This window comes from Syngnathus scovelli, chromosome 10 (genome assembly GCF_024217435.2).
Source record: "Syngnathus scovelli strain Florida chromosome 10, RoL_Ssco_1.2, whole genome shotgun sequence".
In the NCBI taxonomy this organism is placed as follows: Eukaryota; Metazoa; Chordata; class Actinopteri; order Syngnathiformes; family Syngnathidae; genus Syngnathus; species Syngnathus scovelli.
In genome coordinates, this window is record NC_090856.1 from 5,214,876 (window position 1) to 5,227,055 (window position 12,180).

Consider the following 12,180-nt stretch of genomic DNA (forward strand, 5'->3'; position numbering starts at 1 on the left):
ACGACCGCCCGAGACAAATCGACAAAATCCAACAGAAGCGCCGCGGGGGCTATTACAACTTTTTGGGATTGATAGATTTTGTGCAATCAGCCTTGTTGTGGCAATATCTCAATACAGCAGTTATAGTTTTAGTTTAATCCTCGCTATATTGTTTGTTGTTTATTCATCTCACGAATGATTAATTTGAGGGACTAGAACAAGATGGCCACCAACCTTTTGAGATCAGGAGATTTGTAAATCTTGTGCAAATTAGTGTTGCCGCTCTCCCTTTCTCCTCCTCTTTGAAAGTTGTCTTGCGGGGCCAATGGCTCCCAGATGGAGAATATTACACGTAATCGCTTCCATTCACCGGTTTTTACTCTCGCTGCGAGGTGACGCGCTCCCTCCATCGCTCTGACATCTCCTCACAATGGACAATTACCTTGCACTCATCAATCACTCCTAGCAAAGAACTTTGACAACTTAAATCTGGAAGAAATCTTCTCGGTTGATAACCGGGATCTCTTTTACGTATCCTAGGTACTGTATCCTCCCTTCTTGTTGCCCTTCTCTGGATTTTTTTTTTTTGCAAATGTCAGAAGTGGTTTTCATAAGATGATGACTTTTCGAATTTGGCGGCATACGTACTGGATGGCGTGCTTTTGAAGCGTCGTTTGATACAAATACTGAGGCAACGCTTTTGGCTGAGCTTTAAAGTGTGTCTCAGAAAACATGTGGAATTGTTAATAAATCAGACAGCAAAACTGGACACATCCACCTGTCCATCTATCAGCAGATTTTCTCAAGTCCGAAGCATCTTTTATGAATTTCCACCCAACAAAGCAGCCACAGTCAATGTCCATTGAGTTGAAGTACCAAAAGTTCTTTACATTCCATTTGATTATTCCATTACTGTATCTTTGTTTTATAAAGTATCATATTATAGTAGAGTGATGTGTTTCTTATTTTCATAACACATAATAACTTTTGTTTAGGGAGACTGGAACAGATTCATGGTGAGTAATAAGATTAATAGTGAGTGTTGGAAGTTTACCCGGTCGGATTCTTCTGATTGTACCTTGGAAGTTACCAAAAAATTTGCACATAAGAAAAAGACGGCTTTAAGACGCAGTGTGAAAGAGGCCAAAAACCTCCTTTATCATGATGTTAATTATCCCACCCCTATCCTCCCACCCTTCTGATCCTTCTCATCCATCTCTTTCTCTGTCCCACTCTTCCGTCCATCCCTCATTCTATGACACGGACATTAAAGGACGTTTTTCCACGGCTGACCCGCCATTCACCCCTGTGTCCTGCATCGTCCCAACCCACAGTCGGGGGTGGGAGGGAGGGAGGGAGTTAGGGGGGGTGAGTTACAGTCACAGCTCCAAACTTGGTGCACAGCAGTCCAAAAATCCACAGCCTGATTCAGATCTGTCCGGGTCCGCTGTGTCCTGCCAGGCCTCACAGAGGTCCCACTGTAGTAGAAGGAATCTTGAAGAAAATAGGAAATTGTTTCACAAGAGACTTCTTCTTTGGAGTCCAAAGAAGGCCGCTACCTTCATCCAAATTTTCTCATGACCCTCATTTGACACGGCCCCGTCATTGACCTTGAGTTGGCTTAGCTGCAAACTTATTGTCTGAATGTGGATCAGATTATATAGACAAGCGAGGCTTTGGTGCCCTCTCGCTCCGCAAGGGGAGCACCTGTTTTGGAATAAATCTTCAGATAAACTGCACATAGTGTGTAACTTGATCAAGTGTCAGGCATTACAGAAATTGGATTCCTTCTTTACTCTTGTTTGAATTCTCCATCTCATGACCCTGAGGTATAAGTTCTCATTTTGTGGCTCCTCTTATCTTAAGTCAATCCCAGAGCTGTGGATTTAAAGCAAAGACCGCAGTCACATGTCTCTGCAGTCACCTTCATCTGTGAAACGCCGCAGATCGTTTTGACCCCAAGGTCTCAAGGTTGAGGTTGGAGGACCGGCCCAATCGGGCTTTACTGGTGGAACTGTGAACCGTGTCAGGTCATGTCAGCTCCCCTCGCTTCAATGTAAATAAAGCCAGTCTGGCTCGGTGCCACAGCACCGCTAGCGTTGCGGCTCTTTTGTTGAAGTCAAGAGAGGCCATATGAAAAATCCAACAAATCTAACATTAAGACTATTTGTAGGCTTTTCTTCACATTTCTTCTGATGTTTCATCAAAACTTAAGTCAATCTAGGATGACTTTTTAGCTGTTTTTGACCCCACCGCTAAGAGCTAACAGACAGCGGCCGTATCCCCAAAGATTGAATTACACTGTCTTAAATACAGGCTATTTATCATTCGTTATACCGCATTGCTACTAGCATCAGGTTTGACATTGATATCTTATGTAAAAAATTGGAGAATAAGTAATTGAAAAAGCATGACTTGTCAGATAGTATTCTTTCAAGATGGAAGTTTATTCACATCAAGAGCTAAAGCTAAGCTAAGCTACCAACAGCGGCTTCATCATCACAGGTGGAACTTTAGTAAAACCACATTGTTTAGCAGTTTCTCTGTCATAACACACGGGTATAATGTTAGCTTAGCGTAATGGCTAATAACAGTAATTTCGTGGCTAGTATGAGCTATTTCAAGCCCTAACGCTAAGCTAAGCTAATACAACCGACAGTCAACCTATCTCGCAAATGACGAACTTGCCCTTTAAATAGTAGCAGTTATCCATTGTTTTCCTTCTATCACATTCTAGCCATGCTGGATTGATGCATCCCTTAGAATAACCCAGTTTAATGTGGCGGCGACTCATCGGCGAGCGAAGAAAGACGAGAGTCTAGATCCGTTCCCGAGAGGACATAAATTGCAGATTGGGGTGGCAATTGAGTGGCGGCAGAAGCTCCCTTAAAACGTCCAGCGGGCTTTGTTTCTCTCCCAGTTTAACCCTCTCACCTCATCTCATTGGCCGCCCTTTTATTCGGGCGGCTGATTTATTGGCGGGAGAAAAACAAGCATAGCCGAGCCGTCCGTCTCGTAAGTGATGAATGACTCGAGCTGCTATCTTCATCCCGGATGGGACGATCCAGTAGCTGGGAGTGCATGTGAATACGGGACTTTGCGACTCAGAAGAATGATGCCATTTAGAATATATATTTTTTTTATCAACATATATAAGCATGAATGATTATGGCATATGATAAGGATCTTTTCTCGTTTACTCACTGGGGTCCTCCTCCACCCCTCACACACACACTTTTTTGCCAGCCCTGCCCCTTGTTGCCCTGATGCTACACAGCCCCTCTTATCCCCAAATGAAATTCTTTGGAAAGTCATTTTATATCACCCTTTGACTGTTCATTGAACTGTAAAACCACCCCATTGGAAAGCAAATAAAAGGATAGGAGAGGGGCGAGGAGGGAGGGGGATGGGGCAAGGAGGAGAATTATAATTCTTTGCAGGCCTTTAGTATTAACCCAAACACCAGAGCTGTCAGCAGTTCAGAGAGGGAGGCGCGAGGGCCAAACATTCAGTGTTAATTGGCACTTTGTAAGCTCTGAGCCGTCCTTTTGTGAGCGAAGTGGAAGAGAGTGAGCGAGGGGGGGGGGGGGGGGGGGTCGAGGAGCGAGAGAGTAAGAGAGCAAGTGAGAGAGTTCTTGCGGGTTTGTTGGGCCTTGTTGAGGGTGTTTACGGTTCACTTCTTATCCTTTGTTAATTGGACTCCCCCCCACCCCACCCCCACAAATGAAACAAAAAAAGGGAAAAGAAGAATTCAGCCTCCCACCCATGTTTGGGGTGACTCTGCCTACCAGCACCATTGCAAAGCAAAAACAGCAAGAGGGATCACGTTGCTGAATAGAACTCGGGATGGCAGTCGGGATGACGGTGGTGGAGTTGCCACGAGGCTGCCATCTCCGGCCTCGTTCTGCCCCCCTTCCCCTCCCTCCCCACCGCGAGCAACCGATGTAAATAATAATAGCGGTGCTGGTGAAAAGACACAGGTGTCAACCATTGTGCCGCTCTGAATGGACCTCGGGGAAAGAGGTCAGGGGCCACCTCGGCCACCTCTTCACACCCACACTTTTTCTTCACGCTGACGCTCCCTTTCACAGGTTTCCGACATGCCCACCCCCCGCCCCCGATTCCCGCCTATCCCTCTTGCTCATTCTCGCCCTTTGTTATCATAGCTCAATGTTTTGTGAAAACTTTTCAGAGGTCACAAGCTCGTTATTCAGGAAGATTAACATTCTTTTCCAAATTAATCACCGCGCACAATGGTGTAGATCAATGGCCGGATTGGGCTTGAAGAACCGATGAATGGATATTAGACTTTAATAATTCATACGCTTGGTTAGGTTTAAAATCGATGACAGTGCCTATTAGCCGCATTAGCGCTGAATGATTTTTAAATGTATTTTGTCCAAAAGCCTTTTTTGTTCAACTCACATCTCAAGCAAGCACTATATTGCTTGAATGTCGTCTTCCACTGAAATAAAATCAGGATGGTTGACCCCTGCATGGAGGATTATATGGACCCGGTGTCCTTCGCGCTCAAAGAAGCAGCACAAGAAATAATCATAAATTGAAGCTGCCACGTGATTGCTGGAGTTGCGCAGTATCATGACCGTGGATGGGAGATGATATTTATGGCCTGAAACGGGACATTTGTGCTGCACCAGCAAACGTTTGCCGGCTGAAATATAAAATTAAAAATCATAGACTGTCCATCTCCTTCTACAATCGGGCTGCGCTAACTTTCAAATGTATTATTGTTTTCTTTTGAATTGTTTATCTCATCTTCCAAGGAAATCTCCCGTTGTCACGAAAGGATAACATCATAAAAACATTTGCCTGGCTCTATTCTAGTGTCGACTTGCGACTGTTTTTTTTTTTCTTTTTTTGCGGAGTCAGCTAGGCTCAACTTCCCCGCGACCCTGAACAAGCTAAGCGCCATGGAAACTTGTAGTAATATACGATGTTACATTTTGGAAGTAACTTGCCCAACACTGACAGTAACAAGGCCAGCCAGCTTCAGCGACGCCTGTGGGGAGCGATCATAAAAAAAGATTTTGACGCTCACGTAGGACAGAAATCCATGCAGCAAGTCAAGCTCTATTTACAGCAGAGAGTAAATATGAGCACCCTACACGCCAATTCCAACATATTTCCGTGTCCCGTCCCGATCAATCTGCAAAAAGAACGAGATGGGGAAGGGCGAGAGGATTTATTACCTTGCATTAGGGACACTAATCTGTTGCAGGTGTTTCTGGCTGTTCTCCGAGGCCATGTCTGCTCCCTTAACCCCCCGCCCCCTCCTCATATTTGCGACAGAGAAGGAGATTTTTTTTTTTTTTTTTTCCCCCAGCATCTAAAGAGGGATTATGCCATCTCCACAATCCTCTCAAATCATCAAGCGTGTCAAGATAAGGACAAAGAGAACATGTATTTGATAACTCCTCCACATCAGTCATATCTTCGGGAATATTGCGGTAGAAAAGCGCATGGCTTTTGTTGCAGGATAAAAATGTACACCATATCTAAACATGCCCTTCTCTGTTTTTCGGCAATGACAACTCACTGTCGGGCATACAGTACAACTATCTGATAGATGGGGGTCTCTCTCCATCAGCAGGGTATAACCTCGAGGATGTAGGACAATAAAGCAAAGACCACCAGGACGGATTGAGCCAACAGCTTCACAGGATGCCCGTGGTGCCTTTGGAAGGAATGAACAAAGACACAAAAGGAAACCCGGTGAGAAAGCCTCGCTCGGCTGGAAGTCTGCAATCACTACCGTGGCCAGCTTGGAATGACAAAGTAAAGCAGAGCAGAGATTTGATTTGAACGATTCAGGGATGGAGAAGCAGGAAATTGTGGAGGGCAGAACTCATACAATTAGGGAGGTTTTATAATAATTCAAATGAGGACAATTCAGGTTAAATATATTTGTTTCTATTTATTGTATCAACATTTTGTGTGTGTGTGTGTGACCGAGAATGCCTGAAATAGAGGAAAATTCAGATCTGCTGATAGTCGTGGAATCCTTCACTACCTTGGTTACTACTGCCCTCATGTGGATGTACATGGTACTACAAAGCCCGGTCCTTGACTACTACTCCGATTTTTAAATTTAAATTAATCAAATATATTTTATTTCATGGCAGTCTTTTAACCTGCACACATTTTTAGCGGGTTTTCTGGTTATTACAGGAATACTGTATACTCCTCTAACTTGCCTTTCGTGTTTATCTGAGTTTGAATAATTTATACGTGCCCTGTGGTTGCCTGGCGACTAGTTTAGGGCGTACCCCGACTCACACTTTTTCTTGCAGTTTGTTTCTTCAGTATTTACTGTATTTCATTATATAATTTTCTTTCACTTTCAAACTGACAAGATCAGTTTAAGTTTTATAGTTGCTTCAATTCAGTGTGAAAAGCAACATGAAATATTCTTGGAATAGTTCATAATCAATCATCACAATTCTAAATCTTACTGAACTAAATTTGGACCGGATACAACGTTTATCCGAGTGAGCCACATACGTAACATGTATGACTGTCAAAGTTGCAGCTAATTATGAGATCAAAAGCAAATATAATCCAATGAACATCTTCACACGCCTCTATCATTTTTTTTGTAGTTACTAACAAGAAGCACCTTCTTCTCCTTTACAACCTCTTTCCCTCAGGCAGCATGCCCCCGATTCGGATTATTTGTCTCGGATTGAAGAACAAACTGTTACTATTTTGATGTGAGCTGAATGTGGAACAAGAAGAAGCCAGCTTTTTTTTTTTTGTACAGTAGCACGGAATGTTGAATACATGACATTACACTAAAACAGTAAAGCATAAGAATGCATCTTAAAATATCACTTTGAAAAAAATCATTGCAAGTAATGTCACATGTAAATATTTGTTCATAACTTGTAGGACAGCTGTATCAGGTAGTCCCTGGCCCCGGGTAAGAAATCTCTAAAAAGAGTCGCGGTGTAGGTGAACCAAGGGTAGAAAAGCTCCCGCTGTCTGGTGGCTCCTGTCTTGATGATGTTCAACGCCGCTTCACTGGCTGGGTAGGCGGGTACGTGACTGATGTCCCTTGGACACAAAGAATCACTGCCATCAAACACAGATGCTTCTTTTTTCAGTGTTTACAGTTTCTTTTGAAAAACGAAGCCGGTTTGACCTGAACTGCAAACACAGTTGGATGAGCTCCAGAGTTGCGCAATAATGCACTCGCTCTGTAGACTTACTTGACTTTCTCCATGGCTGAGTCTGTGTCAATGAGGCCCAGCGTGCAGGTGGAGATCGATACGTTGCTGTCCTTCATGGCCAGCTCGTGAACGAGAGTCGCAAAGAAACCGTTCAAAGCGAACTTGGTTGACACGTAAGGAGCCACGAAGGGAATTGTAATTTTACCTGTTGGGGGTATCAACAATCACCTCGATTAAAATGATTCCAAGTCAAATGGAGTCAGAGTGTTGTGAACCAACCTAAAAGCGACGAAACAACTATGAGTGAGCCTTTGCTTTGCTCGAGGGAGGGGAGAGCTTTCCAGGCCATCTGAGCGTAACTGAAGAAGTTGACCTTTTGGAATTATACACAGCGATGTCACAATTTGCTCTATTAGCATCTCTGAAGTTAAATCATAGCTTTCTTTCGGATAGTTTACCTTCATCAGCCACCTGAGGTGCTCCACGTCCCCCTCCCACATGCTGAAGGGGCTTGAGCCAATGTGGTTGAGAACCAGGTAGTCCAGACCTCCGAGATGGTCTAGAGCAAAATCGACCACCCTCTCCGGGTCAGTGTCACTGCTCATGTCCGCTGATATGTACAGGGCCTTCTGCGCTCCCATGCTCAGACACTTTTCCGCCACCTAGTGGCCACACCACAACTGTTGACCAATGCGGAACTCGTCGCCGACCCTTTTACTAACCTGCTGTAAGACCTTTTCCCTCCTTGCGGTAATGACGATCTGGGCGCCGAACCTGGCGTAGTGATAGGCCATTTGTTCGCCAATACCAGTGCTCGCCCCGGTCACCAAGACCCTGGCACCTCGGAGAGATTCTCAAATAATAGCAAAAACAAAAAAGAACATTTCAAGAAGTATGATCATCAGTGCAGTAGGCATTTAGGAATTACATCTTTATATTAAGATCTGTTTTTATAAAAAAAAAAAAATTACAGAGAGAACCGAGAAGCTGTTTCTATATTTGCTGCTGTTTTGGTTAGCAACAGAGTATGAGAAAAGTATGTTTTTAACCCAAAATTAAAAAGAACTAAAGAGGTCCGTGACCAAATGAAGTTTTTTTCTTCTTTGCAGTATAACATTGAAAAAGCCATGACGGTTAAGCATTTGTAGATGACTATGATGTAACATTTTGGCCACTGATGGACTAATATTTGATTTGGATGCCAAAGACTATATCATAACATTTCAACAGCAAGTGCTGCCTGAGTGTTCACCTCTCCATTTATCGTACTAATCTCAAAGTGAGTGTTCATCGCTCCATTTATCGTAGTAATCTCAGTGACGAAACAGACTAATTCAAGTTGAGCTGTAGTTGTAGGTTAAAGTTCGATGCTAGATGAGATATTGGACCCCAAGGACAGGTGAGTCCAAGCAAAGTACGAGGACACTGCTTTATTCTCTACTGCTGCCATTTTTAAAATGAATTTAGTGCCAGTCCCTTATCTAGAAAAACACTTGGATCACACACCCTAGTTTCTTGTTCACATTTACTAATTAAATGACCTTTAGTCGAATTCGCACAGTGACTAGTTAGATTTGTCTTGCTATATTTTCATGTGGTCTGGAACTAGCATTAAATCTAATTTTGTGGGACCTTCCATGCTCCCGATGAAAAATCCTACAGTTTCATTTCAATGCTCGCGAAGCCACATTTTAAATAAATCCTGTTTGGTCGGAGTCACAAGCATGTCGAATAATGTGCGATTACACACTAAATTTATACCTCTCGTCACAAACCCTTCCGCAGGGGGAAATGTTAAAGTTATGCCGACGTCACACACAGAGAAACTTGTTTGCCAAACACAGAGTGTATACAATTACTATGTGGCTTCCCTATACCCAGAATTCACAGGAAATGGATGTACAATAATTGGTGCTGGAGGGGGTGGAACCACCATATTACATTAGTATGCAATACTGTATTTAAATGTACACTATATGAAATAATATAGTTAAATAATAGTCATTTCTCGTGAATGGGCTTCTTTGATTTTTAATTGGTGCCAGTGATTGGTGAATTGTGACATTGTCCCCCCCCCCACCCACACACACACACACACACACGTATATTATTGCACCCAGTTATATTTCACATTTTTTTCCTTTTATGACAGGTAATTATCAAATGAAGTACCGAACAAAACAATGTGTCGACAAGCCTTGGCAGCTGTACTGAGGTGAGTGAGTCACGGTAAAACTTAATATTAAAACTAAAAGTAAAACTAAAAGTAAAACTAAAATTAATAACGCCGTATGAAATTACTATAATACTTTTTTTTTTACCATTAACGATCACATTTATTTGCATTAACACAACAAGAGAGCATTGCATTACTGTTTACGACATCCACTATTGCACCCAATTTCTAGCTTTGACTTGTAACATTGACGTTAGAACCACAAAAAGTTGCAAATACAGTACTACTTTAAGATGTTTTTTTTTTCATAAATAGCACCAAATCAAAATTCCACTGTGAGTAGAAAATGTAGAGTTTTATATCTAAAACTATACTGTATAGATAATGACATTGTATCAATCGCATCGACGTTTTATTTGAGTAAAAACATTGTTTTATTACTATGTATTTAAGTGTGCGGAAGAGACGTAACTTACCTGCATTGAACGTGGGCGCGTTCCACTTGATGGCGATCAGAGCCACAGTAACACTTGCCAGAAGGACTTTGGTCAACGTTTTCATGTTGTAAACTATAATTTAAATAAATCAATGAGTATAAACACCCAGCTGACTAAATTGTCGTGCATGCGAAGTGAAAGGAATATCTGGGGCAGTTTTTATATGAGCCCTCCCTTCTTGGCATGTGAAAAAGGGGTGTGTGTTGTGTGCAGATAAGAATTGAATATTATTTTCAACTTTGCCCTTATTTCTAAAATACGTTAAGGAATTCAACTTGAATATGCCGTAGTGATCAAACTTGAAGTGACTTTCTGGTTTTGTCAATAAGTGTTCTGACATAACACATGTATGTGCATGTCAACACTTGTTTGTTCACTTCAGTGGAGGTGGGACTGAGTGTTTTTTTTTTTTTTTTTTTTTTTTTTTTTTACGTTGCCATTGGTGGATACAACTAATCGAACACTAAAATCAATCGATGTGTATTTTATTGTATTTGTTTTGCATGTCTAGAGGGAATATTGTGCTGGGATACGGAGCGGAAATCGATCACGCGAAGGAATGTCAGGGAGGGCCACGCCCACTGACGTATGCAATAATACCCACACAAATCGCGTTCTCTTTTGACATTTTAATCGTGTAACGAATCACGTATGTATTATTCTCAAAATATGCAACGTCCTTTAGTGCATATTGTGAGAAGAAACAAACAAAAAATCTTTTGTCTTTTCATTAATTATTAAACGAACGTATTTGTTCTATAATTTTTCATAATATTAAAGGAAAATAAAAGTGTAAATTAAAAAAATACTGATATCAAAATAATATTATTTTAATATCAGTATTTTTTTAACATGTGTTTACAAAGGACAACGGAAAAGTGACAGCTTTACGACACCCGCCGTAAACCGCAGTGTTGGATCGGAAACTTTATTGACACCGATTTTTGGACAAACAACAGTGTGTCCTTCAGTCCAGGTTGTTTTTGATGCCCTTCTGAAACCAAGAATCGGGGTCGGTTTGAAAGGAAAGCGTTCTTTTGTGGACCATGGCGGCGAAGATTTTCCCTCTCATCAAGTAAGTGTTCCTCTTCTTGTTTGCAGAGGTAGTAGAAGGTAGTAGAAGTCGGCTCAACCGAGACAAGCTAACAGCTAGCTAGTTTAAACAGGCGAAGTCATGGCTGTCTTCCTGTAGTTAGCTGTCCATTTTAAGATCCCGATACTATTAAACACACTTATTCTTGCTTTATTCTGGCAATGGTTTGTTTCGTACTCTACTATTACGTAACTATTACGTCAATTAAATATGACGTTTGTGTTCCATCTCAATTTTCCAGACTGGCCACGAAGGTGACCATTGCAGGAGGGGCTCTTTACGTCGCCTTTGATTCCGGGCTCCTGGGCACCAGCGAGCAGGGCTCCGAAGCTTTGGGGCGGGCCCGAGCGGCTATACCGCCTGCTTTGGAGGAGTGGATGAAGTATTTTGGCTTGCAGGTACATTTAGTTTTACAAGTTCGGTACCTACAGCAGTGACGTAGTGATTTTTTTGCAACCAAATTAAAACCCTGAAAATCCAGATGGCCATATAAACTTGAATATCATTATATTTAATTTGAATGGAGTATAATCTATCTGTCTGTCTCTTCAGGCTCAACTTCCAGCAGTACCCAAAGTTGAATTCTCTCCGGTTGAAGCTTGGAATTCTGGTGAGAAAAATAAATACATTAATGTGACACAATGCCTCAAAAGTTGGACTTCTACAGTCTGACTTGTGACTCTTTAGTTTCTTGTTGAGTCCGTTATACATGTACATATGTTAAATGCTAATCTTTGTTTGTCTATCGCAGGGGTGAGAACGTCCATTTCAGCTCTGTCGGAGGCGCCAAGAAAAGCAAGCGAATATTCCACTCGGGGCTTGCAATATGTTAAAGACCTCACCAAGTGAACAGTAACACATCCAAGCGTCTTTATCACTAAGTTTGCACGTGTCGGACTTGTTCTAAAGAGTTGCAGCCTGTTGAGCAGGGGTGGGGAAGATTCTACCATGCACACAGCCATGCAATTCTAAATAAGATCTTTTATTTTGAAAAAAAAGTCCACTTACACTCAGAGCATAATCATGAATATTTGTTCAATTGTCATATTTTCCACTTGCAGGACTAAAATGGCAGCTGATAGGACAAAAGTTCCCCACCTTTGTTCAATAGAAGAAACATCAAGTTGTTCAATTTAAGAGACGTAGGTTGTGGTATTGTACATAATGCTAGAATATAAAATCTTTAAAATAAACAACCAATTGCTCAATTTTTGTCCCCTTCACAATTTTTTACTTTATGCCTAA

The 12,180-nt window shown here is 41.9% G+C and overlaps 2 protein-coding genes and 1 long non-coding RNA gene across 14 annotated transcripts in view; 2 read left to right on the forward strand and 1 right to left on the reverse strand.

Annotated features, from left to right (window-relative positions):
- Positions 1–9,948, forward strand: part of LOC125965825 (uncharacterized) — a 37,669-nt gene extending 27,721 nt beyond the window's left edge. For 6 of the 12 annotated variants that reach the window (XR_011087522.1, XR_011087521.1, XR_011087526.1 and 3 more), the window contains one exon: positions 5,588–6,898. This is a non-coding gene — a long non-coding RNA (uncharacterized lncRNA). Of the gene's footprint in view, positions 1–5,587 lie in introns of all 12 variants that reach the window. The other 6 variants (XR_011087530.1, XR_011087523.1, XR_011087531.1 and 3 more) reach the window with 6 other exon arrangements.
- On the reverse strand, positions 5,889–9,971 carry hsd11b1la (hydroxysteroid (11-beta) dehydrogenase 1-like a). The gene is made up of 6 exons (XM_068652115.1): positions 9,822–9,971; positions 7,892–8,022; positions 7,628–7,831; positions 7,449–7,542; positions 7,209–7,374; positions 5,889–7,053 (listed from the first exon to the last, which is right to left on the reverse strand). Exons 1-6 carry the CDS (start codon positions 9,904–9,906, stop codon positions 6,876–6,878), a joined length of 858 nt encoding a protein of 285 aa, XP_068508216.1. The 5' UTR covers positions 9,907–9,971; the 3' UTR covers positions 5,889–6,875.
- Positions 9,972–10,749: 778 nt separating this feature from the next.
- micos13 (mitochondrial contact site and cristae organizing system subunit 13) lies at positions 10,750–12,143 on the forward strand. Its single transcript, XM_049716660.1, has 4 exons — positions 10,750–10,917; positions 11,177–11,333; positions 11,488–11,545; positions 11,687–12,143. Exons 1-4 carry the CDS (start codon positions 10,889–10,891, stop codon positions 11,782–11,784), a joined length of 342 nt encoding a protein of 113 aa, XP_049572617.1. The 5' UTR covers positions 10,750–10,888; the 3' UTR covers positions 11,785–12,143.
- Positions 12,144–12,180: the final 37 nt, after the last annotated feature.